The sequence below is a fragment of the Prionailurus viverrinus genome, chromosome C2 (assembly GCF_022837055.1).
Source record: "Prionailurus viverrinus isolate Anna chromosome C2, UM_Priviv_1.0, whole genome shotgun sequence".
NCBI lineage: Eukaryota > Metazoa > Chordata > Mammalia > Carnivora > Felidae > Prionailurus > Prionailurus viverrinus.
The window spans coordinates 117,899,959-117,922,255 of record NC_062569.1 but is presented as its reverse complement, the minus strand read 5'-3'; the positions used below and the strand labels follow the sequence as shown (position 1 = coordinate 117,922,255).

The 22,297-nt window shown below is 35.6% G+C and overlaps 1 protein-coding gene across 4 annotated transcripts in view; it reads left to right on the top strand.

Moving 5' to 3' along the window:
• EPHA3 (EPH receptor A3) overlaps positions 1-20,083 on the top strand; it is a 356,643-nt gene extending 336,560 nt beyond the window's left edge. For all 4 annotated transcript variants that reach the window (XM_047875913.1, XM_047875912.1, XM_047875916.1 and 1 more), the window contains 2 exons: positions 10,909-11,064; positions 17,331-20,083. In XM_047875913.1, the coding sequence (XP_047731869.1) occupies positions 10,909-11,064; positions 17,331-17,436 (262 nt within the window). In that variant the 3' untranslated portion in view covers positions 17,437-20,083. The remainder of the gene's footprint in view (positions 1-10,908; positions 11,065-17,330) is intronic.
• Positions 20,084-22,297: the final 2,214 nt, after the last annotated feature.

Here is a 22,297-nt window from a genome sequence, read left to right as displayed (position 1 = left end):
TTCATATATTATTACAGAAATCCTTCTATAATGCATCATTTCACTTCTGAGCCTTCAGTAGAGTTGATGATTCGTAACAGAATCTTTCCCAGAGAGTCTTACACTAAGAGTTTCTTGGTGACTATCACTGCTGGAAGTGGAAAGGTATATGAGCCCGTGGACAAGGTGTGCCTACTAAAAACTTACTTGGATGTTGGAAACGGTGGTAAGGAGAGAAGGGAAGTTATATTAAATTTTATGCCATGTTTGTCTTCTAGTAATTGATTTCTTTTCCTAAAAGTAGTATAATTGGAGGAGACATACATGAATTTGAAGTTTAGGCAGTACATCACTATGAAACACAGATGTTTATTTAGCAGTTACTTTGTGCAAGGCATTGTACTATGCCCTGTGGTGATCAGTTGCAGAGAAGAAGTACCTTCTGAATGGTGGATGAAATTTCTGTGAGCACATAACAGCGTTAATACTAGGGGAACACTGTGCAAAAAAGAAAGACACACAAAAACTTAGGATCCTTCCAAATTTTATTGCATAATACAATTCTGCTGGAATATAGTATGAAGAAAGAGGCTGATCGATTATTTCATCATATAATGGAAGATTTAATGTCATTAGAAATCTGGGCTTTGGGGGCACCTCAGTGGTTCAGTCGGGTGACTTGATTTCAGCTCAGGTCATAATCTCATGGTCCGTGAGATCAAACTCTAATCAGGCTCCACACTGAGCGTGGAGCCCGCTTGAAATTGTCTGACTGTATGTCTGTCTCTAAAAAAAAAAAAAAAAAAAAAAATCTGGACTTTTGTCTTTGAGGAAAAGAGGAGCCATTGAAGATACTTAAAGGATATGTAGTTCTGTGCCTATGGAATAATTCTCTGGCAGCTATACCTAAGAACTGGAGGTGAAGAGGTTCGTAATAAGGATTTTGAAGGTGATTGATTTCAGTAGTCTAAGAAAGGACTTCCTCTAGAGTAGAGCAGAGGAAATAAAAAGAAAAGATGTGAATTCAAAAAAATTTCCTGAAGTACTATAGGACATGGTGGCCAATGAGATGTGCAGAGTGACAGGGAAAGTATCGGAGAGTACTTCCAGGTTTTGAACATGGAGGACGATAAGAACAGTGCTTTCGCTGACAGCGTAGGAAGGGCATTAGGAAGAACAGGTCTGCAAGGCAGATGAGCATTTTGGAACAATGAGACCAAGTCCTACAAGAAGCTAGAAGTTTACATCTCAAACTGGGGAGCCATTAAAACTGGATAATCAATTTAGAACCTTCTCTCTATAAAGAAAAAAAAACCTCATAGAAACTTGCTTAATAGTACAAATCTCAATCTAGGAATGCTAGGTTTTACCATAAATATACCTATTTTTTTCTAAAATTTTAATTTCTAGTTAAAGTTCTCATATCTCATGGGTTTTGAAGAGACTTTTTTATATTTTTTTTAAGTTTATTTATTTTAAGAGAGAAAGAGAATGCAAGGAGGAGAGGAGGGGTGGAGAGAAAGAACCCCAAGCAGTCTCTGCACCATCAATACAGAGCCGGTTGCAGGACTCGAACTGACACACCATGAGATCAGGACCTGAGCCAAAATCAAGAGCCAGACACTTAACCAACTGAGCCACCCAGGTGCCCTTGGATTATCAAGAGATTTTTAACCTCCAAATAGAGATTTTAATCTCTGAACACTCCAAGAGTGTTGGTTCATACAGGTCGCCAATGAGTCATCCCTCCTCCCAATCTTCCAGACTGAACTTTTGAGCTTCTCCTTGCTGCCTCTGGGGTGCCCTATTATCTAGGAATCTTTCTGAAACTTCTAAAATGCCTCAGTCATTTAGTCCAGAAGTCACTAAAATGTGTGCAAGAGCCAAGAAGATAATTGAAATGGGTATATGCTTCCATCCTATGTAATAGGATGCAATGGTAGCTCATGGGGATTTCAGGCACCTTATGAGGGGATTGTGGAGCCAATTAATGCCATTGGATGGAAATCCTAAAAGAAAAACAGTATGAAACATTCAAAACTATGTCAAAACAGTAAGTCACTGCATAAACTTCTACCCAGAGAGAAAGAAAATGGTCTCTTTAAGCTGTGGGGAACAGTACCAATCACAGAGCAGAAGAACATGAAATGGTTAGTAGAAACAAGGAATAGAATTACAAATGTGACTTAGACCATTAGGGAATCCACAGCTCAAGGAATTTTCCAAAAGTGGATAGAATGAAGTGTGTTATCAAAAGCTGCTGAAGAGTGAGCAAACAAAAATACAACTGAAGAAAAAAAGCCATTCAGTTAAGCAGTGAGCATAACTCTGGTTTCTTTTTAGAGGAATATTTTGATTGTTTTAGAGTGATAAATGAGATACAAAATTTTAAGAGGTTTAGTTATAATTAAATAATGAACAAGCAGGGTGAAGACAGTGTTTTTGAGAAATTTAGAAAAAAATATAAATATAATGCACATGTAGAAAATGGTAAAAATAAAACTCCCTCCCATTTTAAGAATTGAAGAAATCTTTCTTAAAGAAGTTTTTGACAAGCTGTATTAGAAAGCTGTACTCATCAAGACAGTATGGTACTGGCACAAAAAAGACACTCAGATCAATGGAACAGAATAGAGAACCCAGAAATGGGCCCATAAACATATGGCCAACTCATCTTCGACAAAGCAGGAAAGAATATCCAATGGAATAAAGGCAGCAAATGGTGTTGGGAAAACTGGACAGCGACATGCAGAAGAATGAACATGGACCACTTTCTTACAACCATCCACAAAAATGCACTCAAAATGAATGAAAAACCTAAATGTAAGATAGAAAACCATCAAAAGCCTAGAGGAGAAAACAGGCAACAATCTCTTTGACCTGACCCACAGCAACTTCTTACTAGACATGTCTATGGAGGCAAGGAAAACAACAGCAAAAATGAACTATTGGGACTTCATCAAGATAAAAAGCTTCTGCACACCAAAGGAAACAATCAACAAAACCAAAAGACAACGGATGGAATGAAAGAAGATATTTGCAAATGGCATATTAAATAAGGGGTTACTATTATAATCTATAAAGAACTCATCAAACTCAACACCCAAAAACAAATAATCCAGTGAAGAAATGGGCAGAAGACATGAACAGACACTTTTCTAAAGAAGACATCCAGATGGCTAACAGACAGATAAAAAGGTGTTCACCATGACTCATCATCAGAGAAATACAAATCAAAACCACAATGAGATACCACCTCACACCTGTCAGAATGGCTAAAATCAACAACTTAGGCAACGACAGATGTGGGCGAGGATGCAGAACAAGAGGAACCCTTTTGCACTGCTGGTGGGAATGAAAACTGGTGCAGCCACTCTGGAAAACAGTATGGAGGTTCCTCAAAAAGTTTAAAATGGAGATACCCTATGACCCAGCAATTGTGCCACTAGGTATTTATCCAAAGGATACAAAAATCCTGATTTGAAGTGGCACATGCACCCCAATGTTTATAGCAGTGCTGTCAACAATAGCCAAATTATGGAAAGAGCCCAAATGTCCACTGACTGACAAATAGATAAAGGAGATGTGGTATGTATATATATATATATATATATATATATATACACGATGGAATATTACTCAGCAATAAAAAAGAATGAAATCTTCCCATTTGCAACAATGTGGATGGAACTAGGATGTATAATGCTAAGCAAAATAAGTCAGAAAAATATCATATGATTTCACTCACATGTGGAATTTAAGAAACAAAACAGATGAACATAGGGGAATGGAAGGAAAAATAAGATAAAAACAAAGAGGGATGCGAACTATAAGAGAATCTTAAATACAGAGAACAAACCGAGGGTTGCTGGAAGGGTGTTGGGTGGGGGAACAGGCTAAATGGGTGATGGGCATTAAGAAGGATACTTGTTGGGATAAGATCTAGGTCTTACATGTAAGTGATGAATCGCTAAATTCTACTCCTGAAACCATTATTATACTATATGTTAACTAACTTGGATTTAAATAATTTTTTTTAAAAGTTCTTGATAGAAAACAGTTCTATAAAAATAAATTGAAAATGGTCTTACAGTGATAAATTTTCTCTTACTTCCTAACATGTAATTTAGTTATGCAGATAGGAGAAATATACAAAATTCATTTTTTAAAAGAGACTATTTTGAAGGATTAGTTTTATACTATTTAAATTAATTTCATGATGCACATTTTTATATTATATAAATATTCAATTGCCTTTACATTATATATAAGATATAACTCCTGAATTTAAATAAATTATTTCTATGAATATAGCTAAATTAAAAATAAAGAAGATTAACAATAGAGAAAAATGAGAGATGAATTAATTCACTTCCATTCAGGCAATAAGATGGCCTCTTTAATTTTTGGATATTTTTGCATATAAAATGAAATAGATCAATTATTTTTAAATTCACAGAATTTTCATACTCCAGGCAGTTATATTATTTAATAGTATTATAAATTTATGGAAAACACATTTTTGTTATAAAGAATTAAATACATTCCATATATTTAGAATGGAGGTCTGAAGTGAAGGTAACCAAATTCATGGCATAAGATCTTTTTGTTTGTTTGTTTACATTTTTATTTATTTTTGAAAGACAGAGATAGAGCACGCGTGGGGGAGGGGCAGAGAGAGAATGAGACACAGAATCTGAAGTAGGCTCCAGGCTCTGAGCTGTCAGCACAGAGCCCAGTGCGGGGCTCCAACTCACAAACTGTGAGACCATGACCCGAGCCTAAGTCGGAGGCTTAACCGACTGAGCCACCCAGGCACCCCTCATGGCATAAGATCTTAAACAGTATATTTAATAGTAATTTACAATGAAGTTCTGGATACTCTGGTTTCTCTTCAGATCGCACAATGAAGTTCTGGAGATCCAGTTGTACTTACTTAACTTACTGAAATGATTTAACTATATTGTTCCATTGCATCGATCACTATCTTTAAAGGGACTCATATTTATTAACTTGCAAGATAAATGGAGCAATACTAGTAATTTTTCCCTGTTAATGGCACTAAATTAGTATGAATCAAAGCTTCTGATCGCTAAGAGAACAAAATATAATTCTTTTTGAGAGTAAGTATTTTGACAACTACTGCATCCTTTAAAAGAAGTCTAACAACCAAAAAAACAGTCTATTTCTCAATGTGACTTTGACCTCCAATTCTGAAACTGACAGGGTGACTTTCCTCACTAATCAAATATTATACAGAACTTTTTAGAGGGAAGCAAATATGCCAAATACCCAGGTGATTTTTTTTTAATCTTAAAAATCAAAGTAGGTAATTTTGCCACTGGGAGGAATTAAACCAGCTGTAATAGCTATAACTGCTAAGATTCTTATCCTTAAGGCCTAAAGATAATTAAAATAAACACAGCAACTGTACTTCACCTTAATGTGTCGTGTATATCCTACTCCCCTGTTGGGAACTCTATATACTCAAAAAGGATTCTTAGTTACTGATGACAAATTAAATTTGCTTAAACTTTATCTGGAATTTTTAATGTTAGATATAAAAAGATCAAGATTGTAATAAATCCACGTTTTAAAAAATTGGTAAATAAAAGATTTTCCCCCTGAAATATGATAAGGCACCATTTCAAATTTTAAAAATTAACAATAAATTATAAAAGATATTGGAAAATTAGATTACTAATTTCAGACAATAATAAAGATAGATATAATTAATATTCTGCCTTTAAGAAACTATTCTTGAGTAAATATATTTCCTGAAACTGTTCAGAACAACAGACAATAAGTAGATAATTACAGTGGTATAACATACATCTCCAGTATTACTGATATTTACTTCTAAACTCAGTTGGCATCCACTTACTTATTCAGGGAATGTGTATTCATTACTGTTTTTATTCATGAAAGATAAAGTCCTTTGTATACCAAAAGGAGTCTTTTCATGTTATAAAAACATAACGTTCAATCCTAGTGGTTTGGAATTCTAAAGCAATATTGAAGTAACATCATTATGAGAATATATTCTTGGGAGTGACAGTTGTTTATTGACATTGGGTACCCAATATCAGGTGCTAATTGGTATGAAACCTTTTGCAGGTAAAATAGGAGTTAATCAGAAGAAAATATATGTATACGTCTTTAATGCAACAGTATGAAAACCCATAAAAGAATAATTCACAAACCTAAATACAAGGAGGGAGAGAGAAGGGGAGGAAAGTTATTTTTTGCTTCCCCTGAGCAAACATGTAATTTCCATGATTTCTTTTTAATGACTGCGGTCTGCGGCCAGTAGGTACTGATTTATGAAAAGCTGTAAAAGATCAGGTGGAACTCTGCAGGACATCGTTTACAGCTGCATGGATTGAAACCTATCTAATTTGTCTAGTAAAAGTGTGAGCTCACGGTGCACATCACCCAGCCTATAAATTTCCCCTTCAGACCCAAGTCTGGGGCTGGGTCTAAAAAAAAAAAAAAAAACCCCAATGCCTGCAGCTGCTCAAAAAGCCCACATTCCCTTGGTGCGCATGAAGAGACATCACAGGCTCTTCACAGTGAGAGACAAATTCCTATCCATTGATAAACTCTCCAGATGTCCTCTCAGAGGAGGAAAGGAACCAATTTTTATTTGAATTCCCAAGAGAAATCCTGGAAGTGGAAAAATGATACTTTGCAGGGCTGGTTATTCTGAGGTCACTGGCATTAAAATTAGGCCATTCTTTGTCTTCATTGTACTTTGATCCAAGTAATAAACAGAAAAACTCAGTTGGGGTCACTCTAATCCCTAATCTGCACGTCCTGTTCTATTTCAATTTGTTTATACTAATTTTCTCTAAACTCTTGTTGAGTCTGGCTATAGTGTTGAGTTTAAAAATACAAACCATTTTGAACTAAGAAGAAAAAAACTCTGCATTTTGCTATTAGGCACAGTTCATAAATATTCTGAATAAATGTCCTGGGGTTTGATTCTTCATACCCACAAACCCATAAATAAAGGAGTATTGCTGTTCATGGGACCAAGAGTTGACAAGAGTCGACATTAGAGTCTATGCTACAGCTACTGTAGAAATCCAAGCTGTGGTGTGTGCCTGTGCACATATGCCTATAGATGGTTTAATATATCATTGTCTTCTACGTATGACTTCATTTTTCTTATCAAAATTTCTTACACCTGATTTAATGTTATTCCTATTAATTTTGTGTACTAATTCAGTGGCTTACCCACAGGGTCCAATGTTACATCTAATGCTGGCTAGTGACAAAGGCTATTTTACCCATGAGCGTCATGCTAAAACAACCCAAGAATATCGTGTAAATTTTGGAATCTAACCTGTATATATGTATCTGTGATTCCTCAAAATCCTAGGGAAAAAAAAAACAAAGGCAAGAAATTTATAATTATTAAAATAACCTTTTTTTCTGTTGAATAATTTAAAGAATCATAGAGAACTATTTATACATATGCCCCAGGAGAGAATAATTTATAAAATGTTACATTTTGTAGTTTTCTAGGTATTCCTTGAAGAAATCAATGATTTTTAAAAATCATTTCTAATTTTTGTTTCTTTTTTCCTTTTTTTATTTTTTTAATTTTTTTTTAACATTTATTCATTTTTGAAAGGCAGAGAGAGACAGAGCGCAGATGGGGGAGGGGCAGAGAGAGAGGGAGACACAGAAACAGAAGCAGGCTCCAGGCTCTGAGCTGTCAGCACAGAGCCCGACATGGGGCTCAAACTCACGGACCATGAGATCATGACCTGAGCCGAAGTCAGCCACTTAACCAACTGAGCCACCCAGGCACCCCATCTTTTTTTCCTTTTTTTAAGATAACCTCTGATTATTAGTTAAAATTAAACCGTAATATATAAATATGTTACGTTCTCTTTAAGTTTAATTTTTAATTTATAAATTAAATACTTGAGGTAAAGAAGATTGAAATAGTTGAGTTTAGTCTCATGGAAAGAAGGTCGCAAAAGTCCTCCATTTTCAGCTATCTCCCTCTCTAAAAATGATCATGAGAAAAAGGAAAGTAGCTATCGATCTATATTTTCCACAAAGATGAAAATATAGACAGAACGAAACTGTCATGTTGCCAACTTTTTCTTCAACTCAGTATTAAAATTTCCTTAATATTTCACTTTTATCAAATAAAAAAATTAGTTAAAAACTTATTTTTATCAAACACATTCCATATATCCCCATCAAAATCCAGATGGATAGTCCATTTACATTTTTTCATGTGTCTCCACCAACAGCATGCAGGGTTAGGACATGGTACAAATTTGTTCAGATTTAAGAATGTTAACTTGTTTCCTGTGTATCAGGGAGTTAGTTGGAGAAATATTATCAATAGTAATAGAAATCTCCTAATTAAAAATTGCTTTTAAATGTGGGTAGAGTTGGCATATTTGTAGATTTGCTCTACAGAAAGATTTTCTCGTGAGAATATGAGCTTTACCACATTTCCTAGGTGATAATCAATGGTTAGTATTCATTGATAAAACACTATGCAGTTTAATTTCATCAAGATGGTTCACTTTGTTATTTCATGCTGTTTCTAAAAATATTATTGAATTGGTACTTTAGAGAGCTGAATTTGTTTCTAAAACAAGGACAAATCCATGGTAGTATAGTCTTCATTTGTTTTGATGTCCTCTGATAATTCTAAATATTGAATTTAAGATCTTCAAAAAACAGATTTCATTCAGGCAAAGCATTAATTTTTAACACTTAAGAAAATGCAAAGTTTAGTTAGCAAATCCTAATATTGGAGATTTTTTTAATAATTTAAAAAGTTTTAAGAGCTCAATTCTGATCAAATTCAACTGCAGTATCTTAAAACATGAAAGATTCTGTATGGTAACTCTAAAAAAGTACAAATCTAAATGCACCTTCTCAATTATAAGTTAAAGATTAGGTTACGACACACAGTCTCAATGTTAGTAATATATTTTACTGCAGTAATGAAAACAGAAACTACAGAAATCAGAATAGCATAGCCATTTGCAAGCATTGGTTATAGAATGATTGTGAGGTTGTAAAAGTTATTGGCTATTCAAATAAGGCCCCCAATTATACCTGCTTTACAAGGTTGTTGCCCTATTATGCTCATAAGATTATACATGACTAAACTTTTAATTGCTCAGAAAGATCATTAACAAGATCACCACACTTCCAGCAGCTTTTATAAACTGGGACTTATTGTGTTATTTTCTTTTTGAAGTTTTAAAACCTTCAACCATTTGACAAGATGTGTTACCTTATGTCAGAGTAACAAATAGCTAACCGATAGCATATTACATGTCCACATCTCTGAGTATTCCTTGCATAAGTAATCTTTTTTAAAATTCATTAATCTTCAGTTGTGTGAAATCTCTTGTGATCATCATTCCCATTTTACAGGTGAGAAAGCAGACAAGATAAGAAATCACTGAAGATCACACAGATAGTATGTGCTATAACCAGGATTCAACCCAAGCCTTATGGTTCCAGTGTCTGTGCACTGGACCACTACACTTTATGGAATATAAAAGTTAAAGAGCCCACATCATGGAACTTAAATAAATTCAGATACACATAAATTTAAATAAATAAATAAATGTAAATTTAAATAAATAACTTAAAAGAAAACAATATGAACTAAGTTCCACCTAAATGGTATAGCATAGTGGCCAAGAGTGTGGGCTTTGGAATAAAATAATTGGTGTCTAAATCCCAGCTCTGGCTCTTCTGCCTGAGGAAACTCAGATGTGTGGATTAATCTCTTTCGGTTTCAGTTTCCACTTCTATTATAGGGACATAGCATTGGTACCTGTTGTAAGAATCACAGTCCTTCCTATCTGTGTACTATGCGGAGTATAGACCCCATTACATTAGAAGTGTTCATAAATGTTCAATGTAATCATTGCTGCTGTTGTTGTTATTATTCATCTCAAAACAAAGGCCTTCATTAGTGCTTTTTGCTCAAGCTCCTTCCCTTAAGAGAAGAAAATAAAGAAAGTCAATTGTCTATCTGGTCCCAGTCTTATGAGTCAAAGGACAATTAACAGGTCATTGCGATCTGAAAAAAACACCCAAAGGGCATTTTACCAATAGGCTGCTGCTTTTGGCTCTCCCAGAATGAAAATATGGTCTCCTCTGTTTCTTTTATGTCCCTGCTGTTCCTTAGATTCACCAGATCTTGCATTTGGTCACAGATGTATGGTCAGACCTGTCATATAAAACAATTCTAAACGTTTCCCCTTAATGATGATTGTATTGTGCAGTATAAATCACAGTCACAGTACCAGTACCGATATTTTTCTCTCTTTCATCTTTCTCTATATGTCATGAAGTCCATTTAATATTGTCAATAGATGTGAGAATTTCATTTATTGTTACTCAGCTATTTTTTCTATTCTTTTTGTGATTTTAATTGTTAATGACATATATGACATTATTTTTATCTGTGCTGACTTCATGTCCTGCTGTAAGTATAATCTAGGTTGCTCAAGTGTCCTTTAGAAAGCAACCAATACAATGTCTACAAATGAACATCTATAAAGCAAAGTATTCAGTGTGTCAGGTCTCCTATAACTGTATCCTGAATTACCATCATCTTTGCTAATAGCTAAAGAAAATAAATTATCCAAGTATGTATGGATATATTTATGCATTCCACTGGCATAGTTTCAATGATTTACAAAGCAGGCATGAGTGGAAAAGGGAAGCACTGAGACAAGATGATTACACAGTATTCTTGCAAGCTGCCAGCTTGAACAGATGAAGCCTTCATGGCAGATAAATTCCACAAATAAACAGGAACACCACATGAAGTCTGGAAGTTCCTGCTGATGTTGGTGTCAAATTTTGACACGCAGCAACTCTGCTGATTCCTGATCTCTCTTCCTTTGGTGTTTTCTTTTCTTGCAGGCCATCAAACCTTCTTCTGGACCAAAGCAATGTCGACATCACTACCTTCCGCACAACAGGTGACTGGCTTAATGGTGTCCGGACAGCACAGTGCAAGGAAATCTTCACAGGCGTGGAGTACAGTTCTTGTGACACCATAGCCAAGATTTCCACAGAGTAAGAGAAAGTTTTTAAGACCGAATGATTCTGAACTTTCTAGTGGACATACGTGTTTCGGACTAATGAATTATAAATATTAGCTGAAACTCTGAGGTTCTTACTGTCTTCTATAACCACTGAGCTTTGTCCCGGGTCTCTTTGTCAATGCCAACTTCTAGAATTATGTATCTTGATGTGTCTTCCTTCCTCACCGTAGCTCCCCACAATAGGTATTTCCATTGAACTATGACCTCCTTCAGATAGACCAGCAGATATAGACCTGTTCCCTACTCCCAGCCCAATGACCCAAGTTCTTAATTTAGGACATAAGTAAACATAGCATTCTGGTTAACTGCATTCCTGCATTTGTGATTTTCTATTATTGATAACAAAGCTTAACCTCTATGGAAATGGAAAATTAGGAACTAAGTGGATAAGCTGGTATACAGGAAAACACACTACAATCTAAAGGTAGTTTTCACATCTACTAAATAATTGTATATCATCATCTATTATTGTCTACCCTGTGAAGGATATCATGCTAGAAAATGAAGTTATAAATAAGTTTAAGACATAATATTATTGTTTTCCTTAAAAGGCTTATAGGAAGTTTGGAAACACAGGATATGCATAATTAGCATGCATTAATGAGTGTTAATTTATGGTTTTGTGTGTAAATGTCAAAAATAACCAAGTATAATGTGCTGTATTTCCTAGACAGGGATTTTTGCTAATAGGAATCCTTTGATATGAACACATGGCCGTAAGGATAAAGGAAGTTTATAAAGAATCAGGTGAATCCAGTGAATAATCAATGAAATTAGTCCCCATTCACAGGGTATAGTAATTGGGAACTGGAAAATGAAGAACGAGAAGCCATATTCTCCATCTCTCTGTGAATGAGAGCCGATTTAATATACTTCCTAATGTAACCACATCATACTTTTCTTTTTTATGCCCAGTGACTTTTTTTTTTGTTTTGCATGTCTACGCACATGGCTAGACATGGTTTTCTCAGACCTAGGTCATACAATCTTGGTGTGTCCCTCAACTGACCAAGGTCCAACTGTCTTTTGACTCAGTCCTCAGGCAAGAAATTCTGGTGAGCTAGTCCCGCTTGCTTGTAGATTGGCTCTTCAAAAATCATATGCCATGTGCCATGATCAAAAGACCCGGGACAAGGTAACATGAACTTAGCTCTAGGGACCCGTTTCTGAGGATAAGATAGAGGACTGTTCCAAAGAAAGAGGTTTTGTGCCAGGCATATACATTAAAATTATCCATAATTGGGGGCACCTGGGTGGCTCAGTCCGTTAAGTGTCCGACTTCAGCTCAGGTCATGATCTCACCGTCCGTGAGTTCAAGCCCCGCGTCAGGCTCTGTGCTGTCAGTTCAGAGCCTGGAGCCTGCTTCGGATTCTGTGTCTCCCTCTCTGTCTGCCCCTCCCCCACTCATGCTCTGTCTATCAAAAAATGAATAAACGTTAATTTTTTTTTAATTATCCATAATTGTGTAGTGTGCAGGGTCTGTTTGGAGACCAGGCCCATCTTTGTGTTAGAGTCTCCTACCTTAATCTTTGTTACATTAAATAAACTCTGTAGTGCCCTCAAGTTTCTTTAAGTCTTATCCTCTCCATTCAATATTTTAATATTTAGATGTTGAATATTTAAAGACTTTCATTGTCATCCTGTCAGTCATCTAAACAAAGTCACTGTGGAGAGCAACAGATTAGATGTCAAAAAGGAGCATGCAAGGGCGCCTGGGTGGCTCAGTCGGTTAAGCGGCCGACTTTGGCTCAGGTCATGATCTTGCGGTCCGTGAGTTCGAGCCCCACGTCAGGCTCTGTGCTGACAGCTCAGAGCCTGAAGCCTGTTTCAGATTCTGTGTCTCCCTCTCTCTGACCCTCCCCCGTTCATGCTCTGTCTCTCCCTATCTCAAAAATAAATAAACATTAAAAAAAAATTTTAAAAAAAAGGAGCATGCAGTATAATTAATCGAGATACAAGTGCCTAACAAATAGGTAAAGCTTAGCATTTATGACATAGATCCCAATCAGAAAGAAACCCAAAAGTTCACAAAAGTACTTTTAGGAAGGGTACGTTACTATTAAGAAGAGAATTTGTTCCTGGAAAATAAAGTTACTCTCGTGTACCTGACATGTGTTGGTACTTCTGTATGAAGTGGAATGTAATGTTTATTAAATGGACTTCGGACCCGATCAACAATATTCTTTGAGGTTCTGTGGTAGTTATTTTGATCAGACAGTCCCAAGATATATTCATGTCTTTCAATATTTTTATAAATTCTAATTTTAATAATATAAACAATTCAGGTTACACTGTACAAGACACCTGCTTTAGAGCACAGAAGCCTAACAAAGAACAAACACAAAGTTGACCATTTTGGACCACTGCCAGGTTTTCAAAGGCAAAGGTCCACAAATGTTTATTCTCCATCAAACATCAACACCCAGAGCTTCTAGATAATGAAACCTCTACAGAAGTGGATTAGCAGAACGTTGTCAATATGATCAACTGCTAGCTCACAGTTTAAATATAGTCAGATGTCATAAGCTGTGAATGTGGTAAGAAGGCTATTTGCTTAAGACTATGAAGTGGGAGCATTTGTTACACTTCCGACTTAAGAATGTGTTTGTCTCAACACTGCATTGTTGGACGGTAAGCTCTTTTTGGTCGGTGAGAATATTTTCACTTAATTATTATTGTTATTATTATTATTTCAACAACCCATGAACGTACATTGAAGTTGAAAGCTGACTTTTCCTGGGAGACTCGACTCTTTCAGGTGTGTCCTTCACACTGAGTCAGACGGTTTCACATCTCTCTGTATTTCAGTCCCCACAATGTTCTTTCTCCTGTCCTTTATCCTCAGTTCAGGGACAACATAAAATTAACATATATATATACATATATAACGTATATATAATACACATTATATATGTATATATAATACATATATAATGTATATATAATATACTATATATGTATATATAATACGTATATATGTATAAATAATATTATATACAATACGTATATAATGTATATATAATACACTATATATGTATATATAATACGTATATATATGTATATATAATACACTATATATGTATATATAATACGTATATATGTATATATAATACATATATAATGTATATATAATACACATATATGTATATATAATACATATACATGTATACATATATACTGTATATATAATACATATATAATGTATATATAATACACAATTTGGGGAAATCTAATGAGGGAACATTCTTACTGAAGTGCTGTAAAATATCTAACTCAATAATTCATCCTACCTTTTGTAGCCTTGGGCTTTTTTGTTTAAATTTTCTTTCTTTCAATCTTTTGTGTGTGTGTGTGCCATCCAGACTCAATTCAGAAATTATTCTCTTGCCCAAACAACTCTAGAGGCTCTCCTGAAATAAGACAAAATACCTAAAAAAAGATTTTCACTTTTTGTTCTTCTATCCAGACTCTCAACTCATAGGACAAAAGTCAATAAAGCTTCATATCCAAATAAATAATTATCTATTTCAGTTAGTGTAGGGACTTCATTTACTAATCGAGTCATCTAATTTTCAAGTGAAATCCAGAAAGTGTGCTGTTTTGTTCAGTACAAATCACATTTTTTAAAAACATACTATTTCATAGCCTAAGTTGGATTTAGGAAGGTTAATGTGAAAAGGGAATGAAAGAGGGCAAGAGGGACTGTAGAAACTGAGAGAGAATTGAGTATGGAGAATGAATATTAGGCAGATTAATTGCTACATGCCATTACCCTGCACCCTTGGATGCCATTTTCACAGTGCCATCACCTAGCCTTTGCCTTTGAAGTGCCAGATCGCTTATTAACTTCTGTTCTCAATCTTGAGCTGCTCTTTAGACTTGAACTTTTCCATTGCTCTTCTGAATAGGATAGTCAAAATGAGATAAGCACATGGAATGTTATTTAGATTACAGCAGCTGGATGTTTACAACTATTTTGGACGTGGCAGGGTGCTGGGTAGAAGACATTTTGGAAGGGGTAGAGAGGATGGAGGGGACATAAAACCCCAGCTAAGGCATAACCTAAAGAGATAATTATCTTTTTTTTTTTTTTTTGAGAGAGAGTGAGAGAGTATGCCTGGGGGCAGGGAGGGGCAGAGAGAGAGCATCCCAAGCATGCTGTGCACTGTCAGCACAGAACCCGACGTGGGGCTCAAACTCAGGAACCATGAGATTATGACCTGAGCCAAAATCAAGAGCTGGACACTTAACGGACTGAGCCACTCAGGTGCCTGTACTTTATCTTTTCTAATGTAATCCTTTGCAATGAATATATACAAAATTATGTATCTGTTTACTTATGTCGGGTTTCAGGCACAGAATCTGAAACAGTTTTATGCACAAGATTTCTTGAGGAGTGCATTTGGGATATATATGTATTTTAAAAAGTGATGAGGGGGGCATTGAGCTATAGGAGAAAACTTGGCCCTTTTTATTGGAACAAGAGTCTCAGAGCTGGGCTGGCCCTTCAGAGCTGTCCCAAAGCAATCTGTGAACACTCTTCATCTTATTTTTTCTAGCTTACTGGGGTATGGGTGCTTCAGTTCTATAAAAAAGGTCCGGACCAGACATCATAGCATGTTTTACTCTCTCACTGGAAACATTGTTTTCTTGCTTTCCATGATTATCATTTTGTGTTTCTAAGTTTTTTTTAAGGAAGAGAAAAGGAAGTCAGAGAAAAAAACTGGTAAGTTATAAAAAGTATAATATAGAATTAGAAGAATGAGAGAAGAAATCCAGAGTGAGGATCTATTGATTTGTACACATATATTTATATCTGCCCTGTTTTCTGGCTCTAAAGGATAAGTGGGGATAAATCTTGTACAATACACCTCAGAAGCAGGGATCAATGTATGTAAATAACCTACGTTACTCTAAGTGAGAGATTCATTATCCACAGTTACACAGAGGAGCAGCCATATCGCCCCACTAGCCTTCCTCATGAAGTAAGGCTGCTGGAGTAAAATCAAAGAGGGTTCAGGCAAGATACAAGTTGTACATTGAGAATTTACCAGCCCCTTGAATGGCAGCAGGGAGGTAACCAGCAGGCCACCAGGATTCCATTCCCAGCCAAGGTGATAGGAATGCAACACAGTCTTGGTGAATTTTATGTAACAGATGTGTTAAGAGCATGTAAATTGCTTCTAAAATGGTACCTAGTGTCTGCTTGCACACCTTTGTTGCTTGGGAACTCATTTCTTAAGAAATCAATTGGTCCATTTTTGTAGAATTGAACTCCCTATTTTTCATTCTTTCCTTTATGTTCAGTATAAAGGAGCCCCTTCTGTGTGTGTGTGTATGTGTGTGTGTGTACACGTGCGTGCACATATTTGCCCGCATACTTTTTCTTCATGCCATTCTCGATGCTTCTTGCTAAGTGATACTTTACTCCTCTGTCATCTTCCCTGGATAAACATATTCTAGAGTATTGGTTCATTCTTTATTAAGTACATATTGAGCCCCTACTATTAATAGCCATTGTTCAGGGTGTGGTTAATAAGCAGAGTACAAAATGAGTAAGAATCCCCGTTCATATGGAATTCACCTACTTGTGGGACAAGATAGAGAATATAAATAAGTCAGAAAGAAAGGTATTATGCTGCATGGTGATAAATGCTTTGGAAGAAAATAAAACAAGAAAAGAAAATAGGAAATGCAGATATGGGTTCAAGAGGTTTTATAATACTAAATAAGAAGTCAGAGAGGGCCTTCTGAGAGGGGTGTGTTTGAGTCAAGACCTGAAAGAGGTGAATATGTAGACAAATTATTTGAATCAAGGTTATTTAATTAATCATTTCCACATGCTTAGCTAGGTCTTTTTTCCCCCTAAGTGAAATTCCAAGGTAGTCTCATTGGATTTAAAGCTCATTGTAATCTAGAATGAACTCATCTTGATCCATTGTCTTGATTATATCTGCAAAGTCTCCCATTTCCAAGTAAGGTCACATGGTAAGGTTCCAGATGGACAGAAATTTTGAAGGGACACTAGTCAACCCACCACACCATCCATTCTTCCATAAGAACATAGGTGGACTGGTCAGGATACAATACGTGGATGATGCAAAAATCAGAAAATTAGGTTCAAAGCACTGAGCTACATTATTGTACAAGCTTTGCTGACTAAAAATCCTCTGCTCATATATTATCCAGGAAACCAGGATTCTCACCAGACATGTTCTTCTTTTTTTTTTTTTACAGCGATATGAAAAAAGTTGGTGTCACTGTGGTTGGTCCACAGAAGAAAATCATCAGTAGCATTAAAGCTCTAGAAACACAATCAAAAAGTGGTCCAGTTCCAGTGTAAAGTGTTATTTCTGGAAGGAAGTGGTGGCTGTGGAAGATGTAGCATCGTTCTACAGACAGATGATAATGCTGGAGATGCTGTTCCAAGCCCAATAAGACACTCAGATATGAATACAAATGCCTTAAAACGGAATCGAAAAACTCTTTATTTTCCCCTGTCATTTAGTGGATGGGAGGGGGGGTGTACTTTGTTTTGTAATTGCTTTTTTATATTAGTTGGTGGGTTAAATTAAAATTCTTCAGCGTGGAATGATGAAGAACTAGCATAGAGCCATTGACCATAAACTGATTATCATAAAAGCAAAACAAGTGTAATAACAAAATGAACACAGTGGCTCTGTTTACTAATAGCCACAAAAGAAAAGACTTGTGATATTTTTATACACAGAAGAAATCTGTAACAGGTATTTTGTTTCTTTAAAAACAAGCAAAATAGAGGAATTTATACCTCAAACTATCTGGCCATATATACTACCTTTTTCACTGTATTATTCTCTTTTATCTGTTAAGAGCATATAGAAGTGAAGTTTGTAGTTGTTTTAAGTACTACATATTTTTAATTGTTAGCTTCCTTAAGTATTATCATGTAAAAATGTGTCTTAATTTTTAAGAAAAGTACATATTTATTTTCTTTTGAATTGTTTTTATTGTTTTCTATTTATGCTTTGATGATTTAATTTGGATTTGTTACAGCCAAGTGCCAAATGTTGTCTCAAGTTGTCAGCAGTAGGAAACATGGTAAACTAGACATGGGGAATGATGGGTTTCTTTCTAGATTTTCTGAACCATCTGCTCATATGTACCTATATCTCTGTATTGATGAAAGAAACCAAATCCTTTCATACACTACCCAAATCTCTCAGCTTGAATTATCTTATCCATTGTTGTCTCTCCATTGATTACAAACTGTATGCTCCTAATTTAGTGTGATATACTGGCTTATATGTAATGGATTCTCAATGACACACCTGCCCTGCTCTGGTGCTTAGAGGACAGACCATCAACTCCCTCCATTAGTAAACAGGCTACGCTAGAGCTCCTGCATAGAGAATAGCTACACTGGAGAGAATTCGAATCCTATGTAGATTGCTGCATTAATTGGCAACAAAGCCTATAGGCCAACGCATGAGTCAAAAAATCACTTACTGACTGGCTTTGAAATGTCACTTAATATCTTTGCTTAAACTTGTTGAGCTATTTATAGGGAATAATGAAAACGAAACTACTCATCTGCATCACTGGGGTTTAGTTAATTTAATTAAACATGGAGATCATCAATAGCAGGTATTAGTATCTTTAAAAGTCTTCCACTGATATGCACCTGTTGTAATTTTGATGTCTAACTTAGAAGCATTGAACTCCTTTGCCTTTATTGAGCATAAAATTTTCAAAAATAGCTGGTTATCTAGCAGATGACTCAAAATCTGTCGGCAGGAGAGAGATCTCTCCTTGGAAGAACTTAGATTTACTACTCCACACGGGCCAAATATAAGTGTACTCGGTAATATTTGAAACGATGTACCTGGTGGAGATCTAGCCACTAATATATTGTGAAGCAGCATTTTAGCTCTATCTATATTCTAATGCTGATATGCTCATGTAATGGGAATAAGAAATAAGAAGTGTATATGTCACAAGAATAGAATGAATAAATCAAAGCTGCAACCCATATGTTCTTATGCAAAATGGAACACTATATAGCTTATAGTCACAGATCAAAATCCACAAGTGCTAATCTGTTGTAAATTTAGTGTAATAAGGCTTAGGTTGTGTTCCTTCATGTATGAAATTATTTCTTAGATTTCTGCAATATCCCTTATAGTCAAATCACCCTACTAGGATTCTGTATTGGATATATAAGAGCATGAACTTTTTAAAAAGATATATGCGATTATGAAATTAATTACAAATTTCACTTAAGCCCGCTAGAAGCAGCTAAAAAACATTCTTCTTTAATCAAACGTTTTGTTTGTGTCGTGGAATATTCATTAAGACCTAAATCTGGCTTCAATATCATCTTTTCCCATGCTAGAATTTACTTTCTTAGGTACCATTCTGAGCATCCTCAAAATCTGTGCATTTCATGAATTAATAGAAGTTGAGAATTGTTGAATCTATTTCACTTATTTTGGCTGTGGTTTCCATTTGAAAGTAGAGGTTATATCCACAGTATATTGCTCTTCGTTTTTTCCATGATTTTTCTATCTTACCTCTTATAAATTTACTTTACATAATTTTTACCCTGTACATATGTAAACATAACAGTGTACGATTCTTAACTGTGGAGTAGAGGTACTAGAATGTTGATGGCCATCTCTTTGTACAGGAACTGCGTTGTCTTTCAATAAACATGAAACCACATCCCTTCACAATGTTATGTACCATATTATCTGTTCTGTATCTTGAATTTGATTTACATTTATTATTTATTTCTAGTAACTTGCCCAGTTTATGCTGTGCTAAGTATCAATTAAGCCATGTATAAATATGATATGATTGGCAATATGTATTTACTTTAAATTTGTGTTTTCACAAATTACTCCTTTAGTTTATATCGTACAATGTAGATGGCCTCTTACTAATGTAAAATGATTTGTAGTGGAAACATTTATATTTTTATAATAAACATAATGAAAATATTTTTTACAGATTGGAATACAGAAGTGGTCTTTGAAGCTTTTTTAAATATTATAAAATACGTGCTTCTTTAAACAGCAACATAATGAAATTTATATAGTCACAAAGAATGTGCTTCTGTTTCTTTTTTCTCCATTAGTGAGGAGTGTTCGTGTTACGTAGTCCACTTTTATGTCTAAATCTCGTTATTAATAAGCTACAAAAATGAGCAGTAAATATTATCTTCATAGTTAAAAAGCACAACTGTATGAGACAGTTCTCTTTTGATTATAAGTGACAAAATACAAATTAGCTTAAGAAAAAAAAAAAGAACTTTGAGCCCATGTGGCTGAAAAGACTGGAGATAAATTTCTATACAGTAGGATCCAGGAGTAAGTCTTTTATTCTTTGTCTTCTTCACTTGACCCTATTTTTCTCCCAACTGGGTTAGTTTGCAAACTGTATCGTTTAAAATACTGCTCTAGTTCATATAATTCTACATTGTAATTACCGTGGGATAATAATTGCCCCTCATGCTTTGCTTGGCTCACAAGCCCTATGTGAGTCACTTTGGGCAGGAGAGTGTATTACTGAAATTGGCAAGTACTTACTTAGTCATGTGCGGTGCCCTTGGAGACAGTGGGTGGGGTCAAGTGGAACTGATGATCTACAGGATTAGAGGTGTCAAAATGGTTTATGTCTAAAAGAAAGTCAGAATATCGTTTATGAGAAAAAGAAGGAAAGAATTCCGCACAAGCCAAAACAAAAATGAAAAGCAAGCAAACGCACACAACTACAAATAGCACTCTAAGAAACACCTGATACTTTTTATAAAGTAGGTCCCTAGTCATGTGCAATCTACCTAAAGAAAATGATTGTACATGAAAACCAAGAAAGCTAACTAACAATATAAGGCAAGATCAGCCATCAGGAATTCCATAGAGGTAAGTAAAGTCAATAGGGAGAGGTCACAAAACAGCTCAGATGGAAGCTTACCTTGAAGGAGAAAAAGCATTTGATCATGTTGAGTAGAGAGTAACTTGTAAGCAGCATATTAGCTAAGTAAAGGGGAAGAGGTAAAGAGGAATATATTTATTCATTCAATAAACATGTACTAAGCAGTACCATGAAATAGGTATTTTGTTATTACCACTATTTACAAGCTAACTCATTCAATCTTTGCAACAATCCTGGGGCTACAGATTGCTCACTTTTAATATATGAGGGAATAAAGACTCAGAATGTACAAGTCACCTTCCCAGAACAATTCTAGTGAGTAGACTAATAGATATTTCAAAGCTGGAACCTTCCTCTTTTGTGTTCTTTCCCTAATATAATTGCTATTGTCAGCCCAAGAATGCTCCGGGGGGGGGGGGGGGGGGGGAGGGGGGGAGTGACAGTGGCAATTTACAAAAATGATTTGGGGTGAAGCTATAGTAGACTGTATGATATTAGAAATCTACTTTGGTTCTGTAGGCATGAAGCTACTCTGCAATGGTGGCAATAGAATATGAAGAATGAAATGTGTACAAAGACATAAAGGAGAATTAGCAGAATTTATCAGTTTGATATAAGAATTATTCAAAAGGTTAAGAATCAAAGTGAACCATAAAACGTTAGGTCCTGAGTGGCTATGGAAATGATGGCACCATTAGAAGTAGGGAGTAAGGAGAAGTTAGTTTAACTTTATGAGTTTGCTAAATTTATGGTGTTAGCCAAACCTTAATAAGTTAATAGGTCCTGAAAATGTGAGTCTGAAGCTTTAGAAAAAAGAATTCAAAGGTAAAGTGTGTCTCTGAGACGATGCCAAGATCTATATATCTTTATGTATTGTGTACATACATATAACTTTGTCTTGGGCCACCTTTCTTAAGTTCATGCCAACTGCTCAAGTAGGTAAATCTCCACATCCCATCAGCTTAAAATAGCAAAATAACAATTTTTTTTAACGTTTATTTATTTTTGAGACAGAGAGCATGAACGGGGGAGGGTCAGAGAGAGAGGGAGACACAGAATTGAAACAGGCTCCAGGCTCTGAGCCATCAGCCCAGAGCCCGACGCGGGGTTCCAACTCACGGACCGCGAGATCATGACCTGAGCCGAAGTCAGACGCTTAACCGACTGAGCCAGCCAGGCGCCCCAAAATAACAATGTTTTAAATGCAGAATTACCCGAGAAAGCTGTTTGTCGGGTGGCCTTGGTAGCAGTGATTCAGATCCCGTGCCCTCTTTGTCTTGTGCAATGTA